Here is a 26,509-nt window from a genome sequence, read left to right as displayed (position 1 = left end):
AGAACAAGCTTGTCAATTTCTGTAAAAAAGGTAGCTGGGATTTTGACAGGGACTGCACTGAATTGGTAGATCAATTCAGGAAGTACTGCCAACTTAACAATATTAGGTCTTCCAATCCATGAACAAGAGATGTCTGTTTACCTAGATCTTCAATTTCCTTCAATGGTGTTTTGTAGTTTTCAATGTATGAGTCTTGAACTTCTTTTATTAATTTTTACTTCTAAGTATTTTATTCTTTGTGATACTATTATAAATGGATTTTTTTCTTAATTTCATTTTTGGATTATTCATTGCTAATGTGTAGAAATACAGTTGAGTCTATATGTTGATTTGTATCATGCCATCTTGCTGAACTCATTCATTAGTTCTAACAGGGTTTTTTTGGTATATGTATTCCTTAAAATTGTACATATAGAAGACTATGTCTCCTACAAATATAAATAGTATTACTTCTTTTCCAATATGGATGCCTTTTATTTCATTTTCTTGCCTAAGTGCCCTGGCAACATAAGTGGTGAGAGCAGACTACTCTGTCTTGTTCCTGATCTTAGCGGGGAAAGCATTCATTCTTTCATTGCTCAGTATCATGTTAGCTCTGAGTTTTCATAGATACAAGTTTTATATAAATGCCCTTTATTAGGCTGATAAAGTTTTCTTCTGTATATTCAAAATTAACTTTACCCAAAGAGAGGTCTGGCCTTTGCCCTCAGCTTCTGGAAGGTCATCTTCATGCCTGATAGGAGTGCCCCTGTTTGCCCGAGGGCCTTGGGTCACACTGAAACAATATGATTTAGGGTGGGGACTTTGGTCACACAGTATGAGTAGACCTCTGGAGAGAATGGAGACTGAGATCAAACACATGATGAATCAGTCAGGTCTATGTAATGGGGCCCTAATAAAAACTCTGAACACCCCGGTTTGGGTGAGCTTCCTTGGTTGGCAATACGCCAGGAAGTACTGCCATCTGTCAATGCTGGGAAACTAATGTGTTCCACGTTTGGTACTTCCCTGGATTCCACCCTATGTTTTTCTTCCCTTGGCTGATTTACATCTGAATCCTTTTCCTGTAGTAAACCATAACTGTGAGTATAATAGCTTTCAGTGAGGTCTGTAATTCTAGCAGCCCTGAGGGTGGTTTTGAGAACCCCTGAACTTACAGGTGGTGTCAGAAGTGAGGGTAGTCTTACATGGACTACTGTGGTCTCCCTAACTTTGCAGGTGTTACAACTCTTTGCACCTCCTATTCCTAGTTTCTTGAGTGCTTTTAGCACGAGAATGTACTAGGTTCTGTCAAATGCTTTTTCTGTGTCTGAGATGATCATGTGCTTTTTCCCTCTAGTCTATTAACATGTTGAATAACATGGATTGATTTTCATATGTTGAAACAACTTTGCATTCCCGACATAAATCCCACTTGGTCATGGTGTATCATCCTTTTTATATGCTGCTAGGTTCGGTTAGTACTTTATTGTGGGTTGGTCCATCTATATTCATAAGGGATACTGGTCTTTAGTTTTCTTTTCCTGTGATGTTAATAGAATGTATCTGCCTCATAAGATGAGTTAGGGAGTGTTCCCTCTTCTATCTTTTGGAAGAGTTTGCAAAGGTTTGGTGTTGAGTCTTCTTTACGTGTTTGGTAGAATTTACCAGTAAAGTCATTTAGGCCTGGACTTCTCTTTGTGGGATGTTTTTTGATTACTAATTCAAGGTCTTTTGTTATACTTCTCTTCAGATTCTTCCTGAATTATTTCTGTATTTTGTCTTTCTAGGAACTTGTCCATTTCATCTATATCATCTAATTTCTTGGCATACAAATGTTCACAGTATTCTCTCATAATCCTTTTAATTTCTCTAAGGTTAGCAGTGATGTCTCTCATTTCATTCCTGATTTTAATCACTGGAGTCTTTCTTTTTATCGGTTTAGCTAAAGTTTTGTCAATTTTATTTAAGTTTTCAAAGAATCAAGGTTTCGTGTTTCATTGGTTTTCTCTATTGTTTTCTATATAACAATTGACTCTGGCAAACACAAATGAAAATGTACATTCTGAAAATAATATTAAATTTACAATCATGTTAAAGTTGATAAAGAGTGTTCTTCAATGCTTTTAAAATAAATTTTTACCAAAAAATATATCATGACTGTCTTATAGAAGGATCATGTGCCTACAGAGATTTGTAGTAAATTTCAGATTCATGCCACCTTTCTCCTCAACCGAAGCCCAGGAGAAAATCTGGCCAACGCCTGTGTTCTGTGACATGCCCAACTGTGGATGACAAACTGAGGCATCTGACTCTAGTTTTACCTGAATGGCTGAACATCCTGATGCTGTTTTTAGAGAAGACTAATGCATGTGCTGCCCAGAGCCTGGGGGTAGAACATTGACCCGGTTTGCTTAGGAACAGCTTTTGAGTGTTCTAGCTCAAGTACACACCAAGCACAGCATAAACATTATTTAAAACCACCACAGAAATATGGCTACATTGGAAAAAAGGAAACCAGACATTTTGTTTTGGCAAAGTGTTAGTAATATACTCACCGTTCATTATCCAAGGCATATCAAAGATCACCATTTTGGCTGAAAGACAAAAAAAAAAAAATTCACTCAATGTGATTTAGTGCCACTATAGTCATATCACTTTTACCTGGTCTAGAAAAAGCTGGTCATCTAAACCTAACTAAAAACTGAGCTAGCTGACTCTGTTCTAATTCAGTGAAGTGTGAGTGCTGCTCGAACCAAATTAACTTCTCACACTGATGAGGGGCACACCCAGGGCAGCTTTTCGGAAATGACCACTGCTTTATCACCGTCCTTTGGCAAATAGCCTGTTCTTTTGTTCGTTTACTGCTTTTGCTGTTTGCAGAAAGGTACAAAAGAAAATAGTTAAATGGGTAAGTGCTGTTTTTGGATGTGGCATGTCATATTAGTGCTGAAGCCCTGTGAACTTTAAAATGATTTCAATGTCTACATGTTAATTGAATTTAAATAAAAAAATAAAATGATTTCAATGTCTAATTTATTGGTTTTGACAATTTTCTAGAGATTTATATTGTTAAACCACTCACATTTTCCCCTCACCCAAACTTTAATACACCATTATGTTTTAAGAAACAGAATTTATACTTTTCTTCATATTATAAACCCCAGGAAGCCAATAATTCCCAAGTATACAGAAGTATTATTTGCATATTTAGATGAAGATGTGAATAACCCTATTAACAATTATGAGAAAGAACCAGAAATCACAAAGGGAAGTTTTGATATCCAATTCACTGTTCTATTCCAAAGGAATCAAAATGTAATTTCATTCTTCTCTGAGCAGAGAACCTCCTAGAATGATTATATTAATGTAGGACAAGTAAAGTAGGTGTAAGAAACAAGGTATCTTCACAGAGGTACCCTGGTGCTTAATACCTCAATCTTCATCTGTGACATGCCTAAAAAGATGTGGACTTAAGGTTTTATGAAATAATGGCTGTGTTTCACGACTGATTTTGAAGCATAATCAGTTTAAGATTCTACAAAACTTAATGTGTGCAATAATGTAGTTACCTAGTTACCTCTAGTTAATTGGAATGTCTAGTGTTCCAATTCATCTTTATACAGACCCATGAATTTATTAATAGTTCTCTCAAAAGAATCTTATATATGTTTTATAAGGTAATCATGATATTTATACTATTTATAAATGGCTCTTCACAAACTTTTAGATATTTCAATAAACAAGTGGATATTTTATTTTCATTCTGTACATAAAAGGAACAAGCTAATAATATGGGGTCGAGATTCCCTACTGACCAATTGATTGGTATGTAAAACTTAATGAATCAGGGTACATGGTAGATCCAGGAAGAATTCAGACTAGCAGATCCTCCAGGTTTCCCAACCAGACATTCTCTTTACCTAAAAAGGTTCATGAATATTCCCTCTGAAGACATGACAGTAAAGGGGCAGCAGTGGCACTGATCCTTGAGATCCTTCATGCCTGCTGTCTGTTCCTTACTTCACATGAATAATAATGGGAAGGCATGCCAGAGTAAGATGATTTAGGGATCTTAAGCTTTAATATCACCTAAGTCAGGAGTCTCAAAAGACCCTAATTGTGGTATTTGCCAGGGCTGTGCCCAGGCAGACCTGTGAGTTTCCATTTTCTGATATCCCTGTTGTCCCTCTTCTGCTTTTTTCACTTTTAGTCCACTGGAGTTAAAATATATGACTGTTTATGTGGGACAGCATCTTGATTTCTCCAGAGGAAAACCACCATATAAATCCAATAAATCAAAAATGAATACATAAGATTTAGGAGTTCTTCATTCAGGTAATTAATGCAAGAATCATAATTAAAAATAAACTCTAAATGCCAGATTTAAATGCAGTGTACGCTAGTCTAATGTGGGTTTTTTTTTGAAAGATTTTATTTATTTGAGAGAGAGCGCGCGCGAGAGAGTGCACGAGTAGCGGGCAGAGGGAGAGGGAGAAGCAGACTCCCCGCTGAACAGGGAGAGTGATGTGGGACTTGATCCCAGGACCCTGGGATCATGATCTCAGCTGAAGGCAGACGCTTAACCGACTGAGCTACCCAGGCGCCCAAGTCTAATGTTTTCTTAATGACAATTTTAAAATAACAATTAGTAACATAGTACATTTTATGTATGAGTATCGCTTATCACACAGTATACTTTATCAATGTTGCTTATCTGTTTCTTACATGTAAGAAGTTCCATATAATAAATATTTTAAATGAGTTTTTTTATTGAAGGATGAATAAAATTGGATAATCTTTTAAATAAAGGTATGTTTTTATGTACCTATATATGTATGTGTGTGTGTTATAGGATGCCACCTATACAGTTTAGAACTGAAATTCTTAAAACTATAAAGGGCAATGATTATGAAAATTTTCCCTTATATCTACTAGGATATGCACTTAAACTTCTATGCACACATTTAAGCTCCTCGTCAGAAAATAACACTTCAGGTATTAAAGTCTATAATAATATAAAGCAATCTTAGCCATTATTTATAGTTTCTATATATTGTATTTTTATAAAGGAGTAAGTTACTTACAGAGGTATTTAGGATAATAAACCTTAAAGCAGTTGATGATAAAGCGTACAAAGTCCATGTCCTAAAACAAAGATTACACATTTAAATCTTTAAGACTATCTACATTAGAGAATTTTAAATTGCACATTTCTAAAGGTGATAAACTATTAAATACAAATGAGACAATTCTTTAAAAAATAAGCTCATATATAAATACATATCTATATTCCCAGGGATCAAGGTTTTAAGTCATTAAGCTACTTATAATAATCAGTCCTAAAATCAAGTAAAAGAAATCAGATACTTAAACATCATTCCTGTTACCTCGAACTAGTGAGATATTCCAGGCTGCTAAAGTAACATGGCATTATAAAGGGGATCTAAAAGCAATCCCTATAGAGAAATTCTAAAAAGCTGTTGAACAATTAAGGAATTATTGAAACAAGTATACAGTTTACAATCTCACTACTTGGAATGATAATACATATATTAATTCCAGTATATTTGCTTTTTAAACCTAATTTCTACACTTCGTCATAGTTTCAATAAGATATGTTTTATCAATTTTTTTTATACAACAGTTAATCTGAACATATTGGTGTGCTGTATCTGCTTTGCCTCTAGCTTCTTTCCTCTTATTTAGGGACCTAGAATTAGAATTTTTTAGTTTATATTCGAGTGTTGTTCACTGACTCCAATTCCTGGAAAACTTTATGAACATAACTGTCTGTTGGTTCTACTGCACTGAACACAGCAACATGAAATTAGGTTATGAGGGTCACTATTCACATGGATCATTTCATCCCATGTTATTCTATGGCTGCAAGCTGAGTTACTAATCCTGATCAGCCATCTTAGAAGGACTGTAGGATGAAAGATAATCAGGCAAACTTAAACCCATCAATTACTGAAAGATGAGCTGTCCAGAGATGAGTCTATAAAGTGATTTCTAGGATGTGAGTTGCAGCATCTTTAATTTCAGTAAACTGAAAGTAAGCATTCCTTAAGTGTCTTCAGTATTTTTTTATGGAATAAATCCTAATATACAATAGTACCTTTATAATTAATTATTATATCCACTGTGCACCGAGTTTAATAATTTGTATTTAAGAATCAAAGAAGTATCTCAAAATAACTAGTTCTATAAAAATTTGGTTACCCAGTATACAATCTGTGGCCCTGAGACTTTGCCTAAAAAGTCTTCATTCAGTATTCTTGTTTTCATCTTTTAACTGAATAGCCTTGCTTATAAAATCCCAACTTACTGCTAATTCAAGTGGATTTCATAGGCTACCACTGGTGTTAAGTATTATTAGTGGGCACTACAATAAAAAGTTCCATTGAAACCTATTGCTCTGCATTCTGTGAGATGTCTTCAAGGACTATTTCTTGTCTTGTAAAACATCCTCCCTTTGGGGACCCATGAGATACTTTTCTCTCTAGTTCAAGTATCAGGAATGAATATAATTCTCCTAAAACACTGGTTTTAAAGTATGACCACTGAAATAATTTTAAATGAATCCATTTCTTTCAGGCAGACAGATGAAAGATTGGAGTCCAATTAGTGGCCCAACTCTAACAAATAGCTTTTAATTTTTTTTGCCTTGCAATTCTGCATACTGTTTATTAGCGAACTTAAATCCTTTGTGAATCATGAGGGAGTCATATATAAAAATAACTCAATTGGGATTCAGTATTTTAAAACATTAATAATGATTTAAATAGTAATGCAAATAAACCTTATTTATAAATTAAAGATAAAGAGACAGCATATAAGTAGTTTGAAAAAAAAACCAGATAGTTCAAGTCAATTCCTTGCCCCTATGTTTGGCAATAAAAAAATTAGCATTTGTTTATGATTCTGGGTTAATAATTAGAAACAATCATATACAAAGGATGACAGAATCATGATTTATTTTTATGGAATACCTATTTATCTAGGTATTTTGATTTAGACTTTGGGTATAAAACAATTTACTCTGTAATCTACAACTCACTGAAATGGCAACTAGATTGAAAAAAATCCAGGGCAATGGACTCCTAAAATATACATAGAGATAAAGATGAAAATAAAAATGTGTGATCCCACCACCCAAAAAAACCTCTTGTTCTCTCCAGGCTATTTTTTGTTTCTTTGTTTGTTTGCTTTTTTGACGTCTAAGAGTTCCTTTTTTGGAGGCTATCGCTAGGACATAATCCTGTCACCTTTTTCATTATTCATTTTTAAAAAAGGTATTTTCCAGTATTACTAGCACTTATTTATAAACACCACTTTATATGGCTACCTATACTCTATCAATTAATACACCATAATTTACCATTTGGCCATGCTGACATTTACATTTTTTCTAAGTTTTCACTATTTTAAATGACACTCTGAAAAAGATACTTGGCACACAATGCTGTTTTCTGTACTCAGGATTATTTCTTTAAAATAGATTTCCAGAACTTAGTTACCAGGCAAAGAATATGAATACGAACACCTTAAGATTCTTAACTACTCTGCCGAGTGGATTTTCAAAAAGCTTTCACTACTGCCCCAGGCAGGTGTGTGAAGGCCACTTCATTGCTACCAAGAGTAGCTAAGATCTGAACGTAAGAGACAACAGCTATAATCAATGTGCCAAAGGATCCCCATTGCTGCTGAAGGGTCTCTAGTTACCAAGGTCACAAGGGCCCAAATTAAAGACTGGTGGGTTTTACTTATTTTTTAAGCTTGACAAAATCACCTGCAGAAAGCCGGTTTCCAAAGCTAACCAAATCAAGCAAACAAAAACCGCCAACAAAATGACAAACTGCCATACATGCAAAAGTCAGGTGAACATCTCACAACTGCCAAACATGGTATGAATCTAACGGTACTACAGAGAGCCTGCATTACTGTCCTCAATATTTCCTGAGTGCATTTCTCTGTGCCAGGCATAGGGTTAGGTCCTGCGGGATGTTAGTTCTGACAGAAGAGTTCAGTGTTGCCACAGCTACTCATTACCCTGCCAGCTTCCATGTCCTACCCTGACATCTTGTGTATCACGAGGGACAATTCTAGGAAACACAGTTTCAATGCCAAATACTGAAGCAAATTTCTTTCTCTGCAAATCCTATTTCATGTCTGACTTGACTCACAATATACATGGAAAACAAGTAAATACCAAACTTGGGATTTGGTCAGCTCAAACGTACAGCAGTATTTGGTTGGGAGGAGTGGCAGGGAGGACATGACAAAAAATAATGCTTGTGAATTAAAGAAATGCTTACTATGCTATTTATTCCAGTTTCCGACAGGTCAAACATCACTGTTACGGGTTTCCCATTTTCTCTTTTAGCATAACGTTCCAACCAGAATGCGATAAGCTTCTTTTTGTCCAACATGGTTTTATGGTCTTTTACGTGATACTTCACCCTGATCCAGACTTTTAACAGAACACAGGATAAAAATAAGAAAAATATCTGTCACTAGAATATTATTTTACACATAGATCATTCCTTTCCCTTAACATTTTTCTTCATTTACAATTCATTTTCTTTCTCAGATTAAAAACATCTCTTCCTTCTTTTAAATAAGAAATAGTGTGCACTTGGGAACTTTAAATAAGAATAGAGTGCAGAAAGGGAAACTCTCTTCCCCCTTTGGAAAATAAACAAAGTTCTCTAGTAAGTAAGAGGGAAAAGAGAATAAAGGTGAACAAACAATATTTGGTAACAACCTAAGAGTACTCTTCATGTGCTTAATAAGAAAGCAAGCCAGTGGTTCTGTGAAGCACTAGAACAAACATCGCATGCGGAGAAGCAGCCTGGACAGAGGCACCAGGGCGGCGCAAGTTGGGGCAGGAGCGTGCGCATGGACAGAGTGCCACAAACCACTCAGAGCAGGGCAGCTAGGGCAAAATGTGGCCAGGGCTGAGAGGAGCAGCTCAGGAGACAAGGGCTGGGCTGGAAAGACTCCAAATCAAATGCTAAGGTGTGATTTTCCTACTTAAGACATTCCTTGGAGGCAGCAGCACGGAGGGGAGAATGGAAGAGGCAGAGAAGGAAACCCAACAGGCTGTGCCCTGGAAAAGCAGTTAGGGTCTGAACTGAGAAGTGCTGATGGAAACGGGGAAGGGGTTCCACTGAAGCTGTGGCAGGGGGGAAGGGCCAAAGTCTGTGGCGTGAGCTGGGTGGTGCGCAAGGAGGGCAGGCGGTGGGATGCGGCCCGGCTGTGCTTTTGTGTTGAAGGTGGCCGGCAATCCATCCAGTGGCACAGTCAAGTGGGTAGCTGGGTATATAGGTGCATGTTCCCTGGGGGTTGAGTGGGGTCACTGCTGTTTGTGGGGAGGCAAGGTCCCTGAGATCACCCAAAGGGAATGTATCAGCTGGAAAGTAAAAGCAGCCAAGAAAGGAATGAAGCCCGGGAAGCGCATGTAAGGGACGGGGGAATGAGAGCAAAGAGAAACGAAGACTGGGAAAGAGAGCCAGCGACAGGGGGGAAATGCTAGGAGAATCCTGTTACAACAGGAATGGACCACAAGGGGCAGAGGGGGCGGGCGAGCAAGCGCTTGGGATGGGGCTCTGACACTCGTGCCCAGTCACAGCCTTGGTACAAACCATGCTGGATTTTGGACAAAGGACAGAGAGGAATAATAAGGGAGTCATCAAGACGGTAGGGATGGTTGTTCCTGGTCCTCCTGCTATCACAGATTTCACAAGAAGCTAAGGGGAGAAGACCGGTGGGGGGTCGGGAGGGACAAGGACATGACAGGAACAGATGTCGATCTTGAAAAGTCCATTTAGCAACCCTTAGCAACTGTTGAAAAGATTTTCCATGGAAATACTGGGTTGAATTCTAGTATCAGCAAGTTAGAAAGAAGATAATGACTCTGAATTACATTATTTTGGCTGTGTTACAGGACGTAGCATTTGCCTTTACCACCTACTTTATCACAGTGCAAACAGTAATGCAACGAAGTGTTTGACACTCCGTCAAGATGGCCCTAACGATCCCCAACTGTAGAAAACTTGATGTGTGGTACATATGGAGAAGGTTCTGCCTATTATTAATTCAGCTGAGATAAATGCATCTCAAAACCTTGAAAAGCCAGTACATCAATTAAATATACTTACACAACTTGTTGCCTTCTTTGTCATAACCATGGAGATAAATACCACCAATTTCCAATAACCATCTGGGAATGGAGGATTCAGTCAGGTCTAAAAAAGGATAAACCTGATGAGTAATTGTAACTTAGGGGCCTTTTAAAAAGAAAACTTACAATGTAAAGGTTAATGTTATATAGTAGGCCTGATATTAAAAAAGATAAGCTTATTCAAATATCTGGAAAGAACCTCTGGCAATAAAAAATGGTGTTTCTTACTAGGTAAACAAACTACATAAAGACATGGATGAGAGAAATGGGAAAAAAATCCATTCCCCTTGACACATCAGCCATTATCACGTGGACACATTTCCACGTTTTGGTTGTGTTTCACATAATAACTTTCACATAATAACTTTCAATAAATACTATCACTATTGGACAATTTCAAGATAACATGCTAGTAAATATCCACATTACAGCCTCAGGATTGATTTAAAAATCACTTATCGTTTCTCTAGTAAAATATTTTTCTACAAAGGTTGATATCCAGTGGAGTCTAACTCATTTTATAATCTTGGGACAAGTGGAAAATACTTCAAAAAAAAAAAGCTAGATCCTTTAGGAGAAGGAACAAAACAAAATCTGTCCAGTCTCTAGTGAGGACACAGCAAGGCAGCAAATGCCAAGGCTTTTGTTTCATTCACCAGTAGTTCCCTGGGAACTTTCAAAGATTCTTTACCTTTCTGCACCACCCTTTTACTGTATCTCGGCCATGTGTCACTGGAAACTAGCAATCTCATATAAGAAAAAAAAACTGTTGAGCTTAAAAGTTCATTCTGTACTTAAAGGATTTATATTTCTTTACTTGATTAATAAATCCTTCAGTTTGTTGAAATGATCTATAGTTTTTACATTTCCAATGAATTTATTTCTTAAATACTCCCCTTTTCATAGATTCTTTCTACAAGTATGAAGACTGGGGAGAGTATCTGCTCTGGATTTATTTGTTGACTTTTTTGTCCTTAGTCTCTAGACTCATTCACTCCAGAGTTTGTAACCCTCGAGGTCAAGGAATCCTTCTTTGTACCTCATCAAAACCAGTAGTTATGCCAGATTCCTCCTGTTAAATTTTTAGAAGAGAGATAATGGGTAACCTTTCCTGTCAAGGGTTCTTCATATACTTGAAGACTGTTAAAAAAAAACAACAACAAAAAACCCTTCCAAGATTTAAAACTCCCATTTTGGGGGAAAATGTCAATCTAGAATTGGGTCTTGAAATCAGTAAGTTAAGCAAAGGCTGCCACAGGCATCCATGGGGATAAGCCTGCTTTTTTAGGGACCCCCGCAATTATTTAGTAATGCTACAGGGGGCACCTATTAGCACAAGGAACTCTGGGGATAAAGACATAAGGCAACAACTGAAAAACAAAACGAAACTGGAAAACAATAATTCCTCCGTATCTGTAGGCCTAGTAGTGACGATGCTGTCTTGCTATTGTTCAATAGTACTGAACTAAGCAAGCACAGATTAAGAGACTCTGCTGAGTGAAAGAATCTGAATGTAATTCTGCACCCTGGTGATCTGATTTCCCTATGAACGATACTACTTTTAAGACATTAGTAAGACGCTCCTTTCAAAGTGTTAGTGGGTTTTTAGAAAACATTGTATTTTGGTGTTTAGGATGATTACCAAGAGTATTTGCAAATACACTATTTGATAAATGTAAAACTAACATTTATGCAGGGGACATTATATTGTCAAGGTTAAACTGAACGCCTTACCGTTGACAGACATCTCTTTCCTCCACTGAAAACTCTCATCAAGCATCTTCAGCGTTTCATCGACAATACTATGTCTCCAAAGTAAGTAACTTTCAACCCAGTTATCATCTTGTTGTAGCCTTTCAACATCACGTGGATCATATTTATCTGGCTTATCTGGGGAGAAAACAGTAATAAATAGCCAAGTCAGATAAATTTAACACAAATGCTGGGAGAAAAAAGAGAGACAAGACAAAGCTCAGCTACAGAAGATAGCTACTTGAAGGATGCAGCTCAGAAGAAAATGCAATGTAAAGGATTGATGGAATTTCTAATTGAGAGGAGAATAAAGTTATCCAAGGATGGCGAGCTTACTTTAAATAAGCCATAGAATTAAAAAAAACACAGTAAAATATTTTTTTAAAAGATTTTTATTTATTCATTTGAAAGAAAGAGACAGAGAGAGCACTAGCAGGGGCGAGGAGCAGAGGGAGAGGGAAAAGCAGACTCCCTGCTGACCTAGGAGTCCTACGACGTGGGACTTGATCCCAGGACCCAGAGATCACGACCTGAGCCAAAGGTAGACACTTAACCACCTGAGCCACCCAGGCGCCCCAAGACCATAGTAAAATATTTTGCATGACCATCTCTATAACTATAAACCAACATCTAGGAAGATTATGTTGCCTGAACTTGAAATCCTTACCCTGGTCAATGAAAGAATGAAGTTTTATATGTAAAGTAAGTTGTACTTAAGAAGACATTTGTTTGGCAATATCATTTTTATTATTTTTTTAAGATTTATATTTTTTTATTTTGGGGGGAGGGACAGAGAGAGTCTTAAGCAGACTCTGCGCTGAGTGCAGAGCCCAACACAGTGCTCAATCTCACAACGCTGACTGAGATCACAACCTGAGCCAAAACCAAGAGTCGGACGCTCAACTGACTGCGCCACCCAGGTGCCCCTGGCAATGTCATTTTTAAAAAATGAAATACAAAATAGAAAACTGACCACGTGTGTAGCAGTCAACATTTCCCGTAACTTATTGGAATAACTGTTTCCAAAATAATTTCTTATCTGCTTACACACAAACTATGGTACTTGATATTCCTCCTTCTGCATCTTGCTCTATTTTTCTGTAACTGAACTTGGACTCCTCACAACCACCTCTGCATGTCCAGATTCTACCATTCTGCAAGACTCCTTTCCAATGCTTCCTCTTCCACAAAACTTCCCTGAGCCCAGAAGGAATTCCTTTCCTCCTGTGAACAGCTACAGGACTTAAACTATGCCTTTCTTAAGGCACTTAGCATGTTTTCCCTTTAATCAGAGTTATGGCATATGTGCCCTAACTTCCCATATAGAGACTGTGTGTGAGAGCACAGTCTATAGGTTTTAGGACTCCTTCAAAGCAGGTTATACTACTGCCAAAGAAAAGGCCTTCAGAATAACTGAATCTGCTCCTTCTCTATTTTTATTTTCTCAGTTAATGGTACCCTCCCAGGGGCCCAAGTGGGAACTTCAGAAAATTCTCTGGCTCCTTCATCACCATTTTTTTTTTGCATCTAGTTAGATGCCAAGTTTTATAGATTCTACCTCCTCTCTACTTCCTCCACCTTATTTCAAGCCATCAGAGATAGCAGCCAAAAGGGCAGGAAAATATAAAGTACAAATATTCTTCATTGAGTCTCCATTTCCTTATCTTTAAACTGCTTTAGATAATCACAGGGTTGTGTGAAGATCAGATGAAAATACATATATGAAAGTACTTGGCAGTTTAAAGCACTATAAAATATAAGATTAGACCATGAATCATGCATTTGTACAGTGTTACCTTGGATATCTGGGCTCTCTTTTTCTAATCTATATGATGACTGATTCTATAGTAGGTAAACCCTGGGAAATGTTTTTTGGCTCTGTTACTCAAAAATTCATCAGTATTCAAAGTACAAATTTTCTTTAATTTATAAACATGAGTTGGGTATAAAAGAGTTGATACTGTTTCACATCAGGAGGGCCCCTGAGAGCACCTGTCCCCTGAAGAAGCACCTTCCAGTCTGGCCACCGCACAGCCCTCTTCGCTCCACCAAGACAGTGTTGTCCTTGAAGTTACAGGCTGACTTCTTCATTTTCAAGAAAATTTCTGCCAAATGCCGAAGTCTGAATAACCACAGTTTACTTGCCACGAAAAATGTGACTAATTCAGCTGGCAACTCAAACATGCCGAAGTGTTTCATGTGTATTGCCCAATTTTGTCACACAGAACATTAAAAGGACATGTAACAAAGGGTCAAGGTTTAGTGAAACTTACTGCTTCATCAGGGGCTTTCTAAAATAAAATTGGCTTCTTCTTCTTCTTCTTCTTCTTCTTTTTTAAACTGAGAGTGGCCACAGTGAGGACTATAATGACCACTAGCTTTGATTTGGGCTGACAAGCCTGCAGTTCTGCCCATGGCTTCTGTGTAATCATGATATGTCAACATGATAAAAAAGGCAAAGGGCTTCTTAGCATTATTATGAAAATAGTTTTGACCTCAGAGGCTCCTTGCAGAGTCCTGGGCATCCCACAGCATCCAAACACTAAACTCGGAGCCACTCACCTAGAACAATATATGGCAAGTGGTAAAAACTCAATAAATATTAGCCATAGTAAGAAGAATAAACCATGATAGTTGTTACTATCATTATAACCACTGCTGGTATTTTCACTAGGGATACCATAAAGAGATGGTGCCTGTTACCACGAAATGTAAAGTGAACTGCTTTTGGATAGCTTTTAGGGATGCAGGTCTTTGAAATTAGAAATATCCATTTATATTAAAATGACTAATTATTGTTATTGTCAGGACATGTACTTATATATGAAATGCCTGTTAAACATTCACCCCTATACACATAGACAAGGAAAGAGAGAGCAGGGAAAAGACAGGGAAGGAGAGGATTGGGGAGGAGGTCCTGTATGGTGGTGGGGAGGGAGGGAGGCATGAAGAAAGTTGGGGCAGAAGAGGACAGGGAGGAGGACTGAGGGTAGGAGAAGGCGGGGGTGGGGAGAGAGAGAGAGACAGACAGACAGACACACACACACACACAGAGAAAAAGAGAGTCAACTGAACATTCATGGCGAGGAATGCTTGGCCAAGTGCAATAAGGGTGCTTATGACAACACAATTTGCTGTTTTCAAGCACAGCCCTCAAGTGTGAGGTGGTGTTCAGACACCCGGTCCTCTGGTAAATCCAGATGTTATATGAATAAACTAAAGAGGTACACTCAAAAGGTAACTAAAGCTACCAAACACACATTTGCGCATGTACACCTCTGCCCCCTCCCACCTACTCACAACATCATTTTGAAAGACTTTACTTCTCAATAATTAAAGCATAAAAACGAGGAAGAGATCAGTTGTATACACGGACATGCATGTATATGTCTATATTCTCTCAATACCTTAACCGTACTACTTTCATCTTGCTGCAAACCAGTGAAAACTTCATTGCAAACCAACATTAATCTCAAGTAATGGGTTTTTAAGCCTCAACTCTGCAGTTCTTCCAAATAGCTCAAAGCTCATTTTGGCCACTCCTTTGTAAGAAACTTTAATGGTTCACCTATGGTTCACTGTCTCTTTCCACTATTTATCTCTTATATGAATTTTGCTGTGTAGATTGGTCCTATACTCACATAGTGTATCACCACCAAACTATACTGAAGTTCAGAATTTGGCAGAGAAAGAACTAAAGATAAATGGCACTGGAGATTCGGCTCTCAGACACAGTACTAAATGTTTCAGGGTAAATATGACTTCTCTCTCTCAGCTTTTCATCTCTTTCTCTTCTGTGTGTAAACACACACACACACACACACACACACATACACCCTCACTCACTCATATACCCTTTCATACTGTCTCTCACATATACACTCCAAAATTTTTTTTAAGTTTTGCAGGATAAATACAGTTTTTACTTGTAAAATGGTGAATTTCATTATTTTCTTTTTCTCCCTTGTACTTGTCAGCTGGTGAAATTACCAACAGGTCAGAACTGGATTTTAAAGGTAACGAATATGAAAAAACATCTAGCCAGATTCAGGATATGGCGCAGAGTGATGGAATCAAAAGACCCATGCTAATAACTATGTATAGAGACTGAGCAAGTCATGCTAGGCCTGATTTTCTTCTCTGTAAAATGGAGATAAGGTCTGCCTACCCACAGTCTTATGAAGATCAAGAACATTCTGAAAATTTTAAATACTATATAAATGAATTTTCATTAACGTAGGGTAGAATGCTATCTATGAATATAAGATTAAATTCTAATTGACCTATTAATCAGTTGAGAAAATCTTAGAAGTATACTGCAGTTATTATAAATGTGCCTAAAATTCAGATAAAGGTTGGAAAAAATACAAAAGTATTCTGATAATGAAAACTAGAGAACAGTTCTTAACTAGACAACATAATGATGTTCAAAAGCAGCAAATATACAACTGTCAAACATTATAGTAATTTGAAACCTCCTAAACACTCTCATTTCTCCAGGATTTGAGCACTGATCCACCTAAAGTCCTGTCAGGGCCCTGGAAGATCATCTGTACTGGCTGGACCATTTCTATTGGCTGGACTGTGTTACTGTCAACAATGGGAATCATCAGGCTAAAATAACAAAATATTCCCTAAAGGACAACCTTAAGGGAATGTTAGTAGGCCACAACCTACCCTAAACCCCCACTTTCCTGTGAAGTCATCTGGTGAAAGACTGAGAGGCAGGTGCTCTTTTAAGATGGGATTAAGCCACTAGCCTATAGCAGTGATTCTCAAAACTTCAGCACCTGTCAATCACCAGGATGGCTTGTTTAAAAGGGGATTACTGGACCCCACTCCCAGAGTGCTTAATTCATGGACGGGAACCAAGAGTCTGCATTTGTAAAAAGTTCCTACAGGATGCTGACTGCTGTTGGTCCAGGGATCACACTTTGAGAACCACTGGTCTATTACAGGTGTTGGAAAACTTTCTGTAAAGGGTTAGATGGTAAATATCTAAAAATTTTAGACCTTGAAGGCCACAGATGGCTGGCGTTGTTGTTTTTTTTTAAGTAATCCTTTAAAAATATAAAAACCATTCTTAGTGCGAGGGCTGTACAAAAAGAAAACTTTGCTGACCTATGAGTTTCTGTAGAGAGGGGAGGTGCTTTTTATTTTAGATGATATAGACCTCCATTTATTTATCCAGGTCTTTCAGTGTTCTTTAGTAACACAATTTTCTTGATAAAAGAAAAACTGCTGCAAATTTCTTCTATTAGATTATGACGCACTTTATAGATATCTGTGTTGCTACATGAGCCAATGATAACAAGAGTGGCAAACTCTATTCCTCTTATTTTCTTTGCCGTACTGGTAACTAGGTTATTTTATACACTGCAGAATTTTAGAAACAATAGTGGAGATCACTGTCTTTCCCTTAACTTTATGGGAGTTATTTTGAAGTTTCACAATGAAACATAACATTTGTTGTAGGTTTTTAGAAGATACTCTCTTAGAGCAAAGAAAGTTTTCCTTGTTTGCGTGAAGTTTTGTTTGTTTTACACGAAGCTGAATTATAGCCAGTGTGGTGTCTGTCTTTGTTGAAATAAAAGCTTTTCCTCATTTAATTTTGTTAATGCATATGTATTTCTATTTGCTCAAGTAAGTATAGAAAAAAGAAAAAGAAAACAAATATGGTTAGCTAAAGAGAAAAGAGAAGGGACAGAAGAGGCACATGAGATGAAAGATTTCTCGATGTTGACCTTTCTTTGTGGTTTTGATTGTTGAATCGGACCTATTCAGAAATGTCATTGAGAAGCACGTTGCTAATGTGGTAAATTCCTCTGCTGCATTTTCTGATTATCATCTTTGTGTTCCTGGGACTAGCCAACTGCTTGGGCCTTATTTATGTGCACATCTCTCTGCAACGGGGACAGTGGTAGGGAGCTATGGCTGCCGACTCAGTCTCTTTAATGGTCATTGATCCAGTTAGACTTTTTACTTCTCATTGAGACAATGTGAGATGATTTTTCTCTTCTCCATAAAGTTTTCCACTTAATGTAAGTTTTATAACTTACTGTGATAAACCTGGTGACTGTATTCTCTTATGATTTTAAAAATCTCTATCACATCTTTAATTACGTCGGCTTTTTGTTCCTCGCATCTTTGCATTTTCCCTTTGCTCTTAATCAGTCAACCTAGGCTTGTCTGTTTCACTAGTCCTTTCAAACAACCAGCTTATGTTTATTGTATTGATCTTCCTTCCTATATCGTGAATATCTGCTCCTATTTGTTTCCTTCTACTTTCTCTGTATTTACTCATGTTCATTTTGTAGCTCCTTGAATTGAATCTATAGCTGATTTTTATTTAGGCCTTGTTTTCAAATCAATGAATGTAAGACCATAGATATTCTGTTGTTCAGCTTTAACTACTTAGTAACTTCCATTGTGATATCCTCTATAACCCATGACTTATTTAGCAGTGTTAAGAATTACACACAATACAGGGAAGTTGTTAACCCGTGGATTATTTAGAGGTGTGTTATTTCAGTTTCCTAACATTTAAGTACCTGTTTGACTTGTTTTTGTTTTTGTTTTTTGGTGCCAAAACCCGGGATTATGACTTCTAATGTAGTTGCTCAATGGTGTGAAAACATGGGTATGATGTAGCTGCTTTGGAATTTCTGAGACTTCCTTTATGACTTAATATGTGGTGAATGTTTGCAAAAGCTCCAAGAGCACAAATATATTTTCTAAAGTATACATATCCCCTATTTGTTGAGCAGAAGGGACTATACAGTCATACATACACATACATATATATCTTTGACCAACTTTGTTTGTTGTGTTAGAATCTAAAATCTTGGGGCACCTGGTCGGCTCAGTCGGTAGAGGATGAGACTCTTCATCTCAGGGTCCTGAGTTTGAACCCCATGTTGGGGGTAGGGTTTACTTAACAAAACAAAATTTTAAGGATCTCTTGCCTGCTTGCTCTGCATATTTCTGAAAGAGGTTTGTTAAAATCATTAAACATGTTTTGTGTATTGAATTTCTCTCATAATTCTGGGAGCTTTTGCTTTATATATGTGAAGGCTATACTGTGAGATGCTTATGTTGTTAGTTCTAAATGGTATACCTTTTCAGGGTTCCATTAATCAACAGTAGAATCCCTTTTTAAATGTACTAATGTTTTTCACCCTAAATATTTTGTCTAACAAAAGTAAAGCCAACACAGTATTACTTTTGGTTAGGACACTTTGTTTTGTACACTTTTTTTCCATCTCCTTATCTTCAACCTTTCTACATTAATTTAGGTTAGTATCTTCTAGGTAGAATGCAATTAAGATTTTTAAAAATCTGCTCCGTTAATAAGTACAAATTTGTCTATATTTATGGTACCTTGATAAAGTTGGGATTATTCCAGCTGTCTTACTCTGTGTTTTCTGGTTACTATGCTGCTTTTTTTCTCCTTTCCTGCTTCCTGCTGGAGAGATGTTTTTTTTTTTTTTTAAAGATTTTATTTATTTATTTATTTATTCGACAGAGATAGAGACAGCCAGCGAGAGAAGGAACACAAGCACGGGGAGTGGGAGAGGAAGAAGCAGACTCATAGCAGAGGAGCCTGACGTGGGGCTCGATCCCATAACGCCAGGATCACGCCCTGAGCTGAAGGCAGACGCTTAATGACTGCGCCACCCAGGCGCCCCGAGAGATGCTTTCTTCATTCACCTTTTCATTCCTCCACTGGCTTGGAAATTAAATAGTTTATTTCTGTATCTCAGTGGTTATCATTATTTGAAATACTCACATGTTACTAACAAAATCTACAGTTAGTATCTCTACCCTCCTTCTAAATAACACAAGTCCTTCCAATCTCTCTACCTGCTAATAGTGTCACAATTTTTTTTAACATTAACATTTAGATTTTTTCTTTACTAATTTGCTTACCTATTTCTTTGCTTTTCATTGTTTCTTGATCTTTCTGTCTCCTTCTGGGTTCTGTATACTTATTTGTGAAGTAGTCAAGTAGTTTTTTATTAGATACAGTGAACTTTGCATATTTGAAAAAATTTACCCTCATTTTTGACTAAATATTCTAAATGGGCAGTTATTTCCCTTGGCACTTCCAGGAAATTATTTCACTGTTATCTGGCATTAACTGTTGCTGAGGAGAAATCAAGTATCAGTCTGATTTCTGTTCCTTTGTAGATAATCTGTCTCTTCTTTTTGGTGGTTTGATTTTTTTTCTTTGTGGTGTTTTCACATTTTCACTATGATATGACTAGGGACTAATTTTTTTTTTCCTTCATGATGTTCAAATCTTATTATGCTTCTTTTTTTAAACTTAAATTCAAGTTAGTTAACATATAGTGTAGTATTGGTTTCAGGACAGGAGTAGAATTTAGTGATTTTTCACTTACATATAATACCCAGTGCTCATCCCAACAAGTGCTCTCCTTAACACCCATCCCCCATTTAGCCCACCCCCCCACCTGCCTCCCCTCCAGCAACCCTGTTTGTTCTCTATAGTTAAGAGTCTCTTATAGTTTGCCTCCCTCTCTGTTTTTATCTTATTTTCCCTTCCTTTCCCCTATGTTCATCTGTTTTTTTTCTTTTTAAGATTTTGTTTATTTATTCATGAGACACAGAGAAAGAGGCAGAGGGAGAAGCAGGCTCCCCATGGAGCAGGGAGTCTGATGCAGGACTTGATCCCAGAATCCTGGGATTATGACCTGAGCTGAAGGCAGATGCTTAACTGACTGAGCCACCCCGGGGCCTCCATCTGTTTGTTTCTGAAATTCCCTGTATGAGTGAAATCATATGATATTTATCTTTCACTGACTTATTTCACTTAGCATAATACACTCTAGTTCCAACCACGCTGTTGCAAATGGAAAGAGTTCATTCTTTTTGATGGCTGAGTAATACTGCATTGTGTGTATTCAAATAATAATTCACTAAATACAAGTTGATATCCTAGAAATGACAGTATACTAGTAACAGACTCTTTAAAGTTGTATATTTCGCTTAACATTCAGGATGAACATATATGAAGAATAGGTATCAACAACTTAAAGAGATAAGTCAAAAAATATTTGCCAGGCACTGATAAAAGTCATTACTGAGAATAAGATTCACAAATCAGCAGGTCTACCAATCCTCTATCCCATCACCAATTTACCACTCAAGTCTCCATGTAAAGTTACAATCTTACATGAATGGATAAAGAAGATGTGGTATATATACACAATCAATATATACAGACATCAAAAAAAAACATGAAATCTTAGCATTTGCAATGTCTAGATGGAACTAGAGGGTATTATGCTAAGCGAAATAAGTCAATCAGAGAAAGGCAATGATCATATGAACTCACTCATATACGGAATTTAAGAAACAAAACAAAGGATCATAGGGGAAGGGAGGGAAAAATAAAACAAGAAAAAAAATCAGAGCGGGAGACAAACCATAGGAGACTCTTAATCATAGGAAAGAAACTGAGGGTTGCTGGAGGGAGGTGGGTGGGGGGATGGGGTAACTGGGTGATGGACATTAAGGAGGGCATGTGATGCAATGAGCGCTGGGTGTTATATAAGACTGGCGAATCACTAATCTCTACCTCTGAAACTAATAATATACTATATGTTAATTAATTGAATTTAAATAAAAAATAAAATCAAATAAAATATAAAAAAGTTATAATCTTATATTCTCTACGACAGAGGCTTGGTATTTCGATATGTAAAATAAGGACAAAAATTGATAGACTCTTAAAATCTTTTCCTCTTGCTCTGATCATGACAACTTTAAAAGGTTAACTGTGAGAATGTTAAAGATGGAACAAAATTTAAGAAAATGCAAGTGTCTGTCTACCTATCTTTTAAAGGCTTCCACTACTGGAGGATAACAACTCATTAGCTTTGAGGACTAATTTATGATCTCCCACGTTATGCTAGTTCAAAATGGAGCTAGGTATTGCAGATGCAAAGATGAATAAAGCCTGAGTGGATCCCTTGGGTGGTTTATAATCTAGAGAGCTTATGTAAAACATTCAATAGTGTAGTTACACTTTAAATGTCATTTTCCTTCTACTCTTCCTCTCCAGAGAGGGCAGTTGATTAAGGACAATCCCTGTTTTATGTACCCTTTACCTACAGAGGTTTCTTCTAGTCACTGCTAATCATCCTGTCCTTGAAATTCTCTCAGAGATCATCCTGGTTCTTCTACTTCTCTAATCACTTTGTCTCCTTCAGCCTAATAAAATGAAGGCACTCTTCAAGGTTAATTGCTTAATGGGGGGAAAAAAAGGAAGACAAAAGAAAGACATTAAAGAATAATCTAAAGGTTATACTTAAGATGAAACAATAATGATCCCAGATGCAAGATGTGAAACTGAAGAAGGGATGGTAAATAAAGATATTAGTAAGTATATGGTAAGTAGACAAACACTAACATATAAAACAATAATAAATGGGGGAGGGGTGAATATGGAGAATGAGGTTATAACTACACAATGACTACGTTTTTCAGGGAGTAGAAAAGAGGAAATGCTCCTAACTCGTTTTATGAAGCCTACGTGATCTTGATGTCAAAATTGCACAAGAAAAATGTAAGAAAGGAAAATTACAGGCTAATTTATGAATATAGATGTACAACTCCTAAACAAAATGTCAGTTAACTGAATACAGCAATGTATTTTAAAAACGTGATTAATAGAATCTACCATATTAACAGATTAAAAAAGAAAAAACAAGTGAACATCTCATCAGATACAATAAATGTGTTCAATAGATGAAGAAAATGCATTTAGTAAAATTCAACCATCAGTCGTGCTGGGAACAAAGCAAACAAAAACCCAACCTAACAAACCAGAAGTAGAAGGAAACTTCTTCATTTTCATAAAGGATATCTACAGAGATCATACTTGATGGTGACATGTTTGAGGCTATCTTTCTAAGATCAGGAACAAGACAAGTAGGCTTTTCTCACTGCTTCAATTGAACAGTGTTCTGAAGTCCAGCCAGTGTAAAGTAAAAGCATTTAAAGTCGTAAGAATTGGGAATTTAGAAAGAAAACTGTCATTATTTCAAGGTGATATCATTGTCTACACAGAAATTCAAAACTAATCTAAAGATAAATTATCAAAATTAATAAGAGGTGGTAAGGTTTTTGAATTCAATATTAACGTAAAAAAAAAGTCAAATGTACTTTCTGTTAACCACAATCAGAAAATTCTTAAGAGATACCATTTAAACCACACACACACACACACACACACACACACACAAAACCCCATGTAAGTACCCGGGAATGAATGTAACAAAAGTGAGTTAACTTTTATGGAGAAAATTATAAATCTTCCAATAAGGTAAAGTTTAGCAAAGATATACCAGGTGTCTGGTTAGGAAGACACAACCCTGATGATGTCAAGCCTCCCAGAATTGGTCCTCTGATTTAACACAATTCCATTCAAAATCCCAACAACAGTTGGTTTTTTGCAGAAACATGATAAGCTGATTCTTTAACTTATACGGAGGAACAACAGGCCAAGAGCCCGAAGAAGTGATTTTCATGGAAGCAGAAACCAAATGGTACATAAAGATATGAAGAAATGCTCAATCTTGCTGGGACTCAAAACAATGCAAGTTAAAACCACAATGAGATATCCCTACACCTTAAATCAGATGGGCAAAAATTAAAAAGACAACAACAAAACACCGCCACCACCAAGTTTTAGAGTGTGGAAAAACAAGGACACTCACAAACTGCTGGTTAAAATAAAAACTGGTATAATCACTTTGGGAACTAGTTTGGCATTACCTAGTAAAGTTGAACATGTGCCTCATCGATGACCCACACATTTCACTGTCGGGTGCAAACCCTAGAGCAGCGATCCTCAAATTTCTTGGTCTCAGGATCCCTTTTACACTCTTAAAACTACCTGAGGACTCCAAAGAGCTTTTTTGTTTATATGAGTTATATTTACCAGTAAGTAGTTATTTTATTAGGTATCAGAACTGAGGAAAGTTTAAACATGAGAACACACAAGCACATATTCTATCAGCTGTCAGAGCAACATCACCACATGCCATGTGACCTCTGGAAAATGCCACTGTATGCTTGTGAGAGAATGACAGTGAAAAAGGAAAATGATGCTTTGGTGTTATTATAAAAATTGTTTTGACCTCTCAAGCTCCTTGAAATGGTCTCAAGGAACTACAGTTCCTAGACCAACTTTGAGAACCACTGCCCCAGAGAAAGTCTAGGCACCAGACATGTTTAAAAAAGTCTGCAGCAGCACTACACATAATAGCAAAGCCTAGAAACGATCCCAAATCCATCAACTGATATTTACATTCCATGCACTACTACGCAGCTATCAAAAGCAATCAGTTACACCTATGTTTGACAATACGAGTGACTCTGAGTAACAGAATCAAGTCATGGAAAAATACATTCAGCTTTTATTTGAAGTTCAAAAACAGCTAAACTTAATAAAGTACTGGTGAAGAACATATCAGGTGGTAAAGCTAATGAAAAGCAAGAGAATGAGTAACACCAAACGTAGGACACACCACTGCCCCTGAATGGCAGTGGCAAGTACATGAGTGTTCACTTTATTCATGTTTCATACAAGTTGTACTTAAAAAATATTTCAAGTTGTAAAAAATAATAAGCCAAGACAAAGCAAAAATTAAAGGACTAGGAAATTATCGGATGAGAGGAAATTATTTAACTTAACGGCAATGAAAGAAACCACAAAGGAATGGGTAGTTTTGACTGCATTAAAAAACATGAAAAAAGTGAAAAAAATCTTTCCAAAGTTTCCACCTTTTCTATGAAGTCTTTTTCTCCCTTGGTGCTAATCCAATCACCTTAACCACGTGATTTTTTTCCTTGTCTTTGACTTCTACAGAAATGATTCTAGAACTCTTATTCCTCTTGATACAATTTGCCTGAATACTAATAGCCCTGTTTTAATGCCTCTACTAGACTGTAGTAGTTCAGGAAGGGGCTCTATCCTTCTTCAGTTCTTTCTCTAATACGGACACACTGCTTCCCAGAATTAAGCACATAATGACTATTTGAGGAACCAAATAAATTACTGTCACAAGGGAGTAGTCTTTTGCCTTGGCCACCAGAAGGAGGAAGAGAGAACGGGAAATGTTTCTCATTTGAGACTCAGCATGGAATTTTTCACAGAAACAATGAGGAAAAAAAGGACCACTTGTAATGCATAAAACAGTAATGAACTTTTATTCTTTCTGACAGCTACAAATCTATCCATAATTGGTAACTTAATTTCTATGGAAACAAAAATGTGCTTGGAATTCCCAAGAACCTACTTCCAAAAGAGTTTTTGGAGTACAGCCAGTGTTAAAGTGACATATTTGCAGATAATATTTTCCTTTAAGAAAAACATCACATTTGTTTGCTTAAGTCAGCCTTAAGCTTCTTCTGAAACATAACATTGTTAGCGACAATAGAAAGGGTGAAATGAAAGAGGAAAAGTGAAGGTTCTCTAAGCACTCGAGTTAATTTCTAAAAAGTAAACTTGAAAGGGTGGACACAGGCAGATCAAAAACCCCTTTTTACCACTTTCCTACTTTACATTTACCTGATGCAGTATCTCAGGAAACAACTCAAACTTTAAAGGTAGAAAGTCTTTGCAGGTTTTTATTTTCCTTTCCTGTGCAAGTCTTTAAATTAATTACATTAGTATTTATAACAGCTGTGCAGATAACCCACTCACACACATTTCACATGTAACCCAAGTGTGAATATTTAAGGACACAACCCTCCCGCTCACACACATTTCACATGTAACCCAAGTGTGAATATTTAAGGACACAACCCTCCCTAAAGTTAATGCCATAGAATGCTTTACTTTGAAATAATGCTCGTCTTCATGAAACATATTGTGAGGGCTACTCTTTGCCAGACTTTGAGGGGGGGTGGGGCAGGGAGCCAGTTAGGACAACTCATAACGCAGACTTGGATTAATCTCCCTACGTATATATTTAAGCATTGCTATATTGAGTATCTATTGAAAACTGTGCTAGGTATACAGAGGTGAGTCAGTCCCTGCCCTCAATGTCTACAGGTTGCCCCAGACCCACACACATTCTACTGGAGGAATGAACAATAAGCAAGTAAACAAATGAACACAATAATTACAGGTTATGGTTAAAAGCTGGAGACAAAATAAAACAAGACAAGACAGAGGCTATTTAGTAATCAGCAAAGGCCTCTCAGATACATTTAAACCAAGATGGAAAAGAAAAAAAGGACCTAGCTGTCCACATTATCTGGGCAAGAGCCTTCCAAACAAAGAGAAGTGGAAAGGTCCCAAGATAAAAACAGATACAGTCTGTTTGAACAACATAAAAGAAGCAGTGTGGCTGGTTATGTTTTTCAAACTGTAGGTCATGTAGGATGTGATGTCAATTTTGTGGGTCATGGAACAGGGAGTCATAGGTTTTAAGAATAAGTATTCTTTAAGGAACTTTTGCTCCAGTTATGTGTGCATGTGTGGTATGTTTCTCACTGTGGGAAGTGGTGAAATCTGTACTAAGCGAAGAAAGTAGGTACGAATTAGGATGGAAG

The 26,509-nt window shown here is 37.0% G+C and overlaps 1 protein-coding gene across 2 annotated transcripts in view; it reads right to left on the bottom strand.

Annotated features, from left to right (window-relative positions):
- MOSPD2 (motile sperm domain containing 2) overlaps positions 1-26,509 on the bottom strand; it is a 50,280-nt gene that overhangs the window by 21,615 nt on the left and 2,156 nt on the right. For both annotated transcript variants that reach the window (XM_026478101.4, XM_026478100.4), the window contains exons 3-7: positions 11,903-12,058; positions 10,146-10,232; positions 8,301-8,455; positions 5,067-5,127; positions 2,538-2,576 (exon numbers count right to left, since the gene is read on the bottom strand). In XM_026478101.4, the coding sequence (XP_026333886.1) occupies positions 2,538-2,576; positions 5,067-5,127; positions 8,301-8,455; positions 10,146-10,232; positions 11,903-12,058 (498 nt within the window). The remainder of the gene's footprint in view (positions 1-2,537; positions 2,577-5,066; positions 5,128-8,300; positions 8,456-10,145; positions 10,233-11,902; positions 12,059-26,509) is intronic.

The sequence above is a fragment of the Ursus arctos genome, chromosome X, assembly GCF_023065955.2.
Source record: "Ursus arctos isolate Adak ecotype North America chromosome X, UrsArc2.0, whole genome shotgun sequence".
Taxonomy (NCBI): domain Eukaryota; kingdom Metazoa; phylum Chordata; class Mammalia; order Carnivora; family Ursidae; genus Ursus; species Ursus arctos.
The sequence above is the reverse complement of the archived record's forward strand: the minus strand, read 5'-3'. Positions and strand labels throughout refer to the sequence as shown.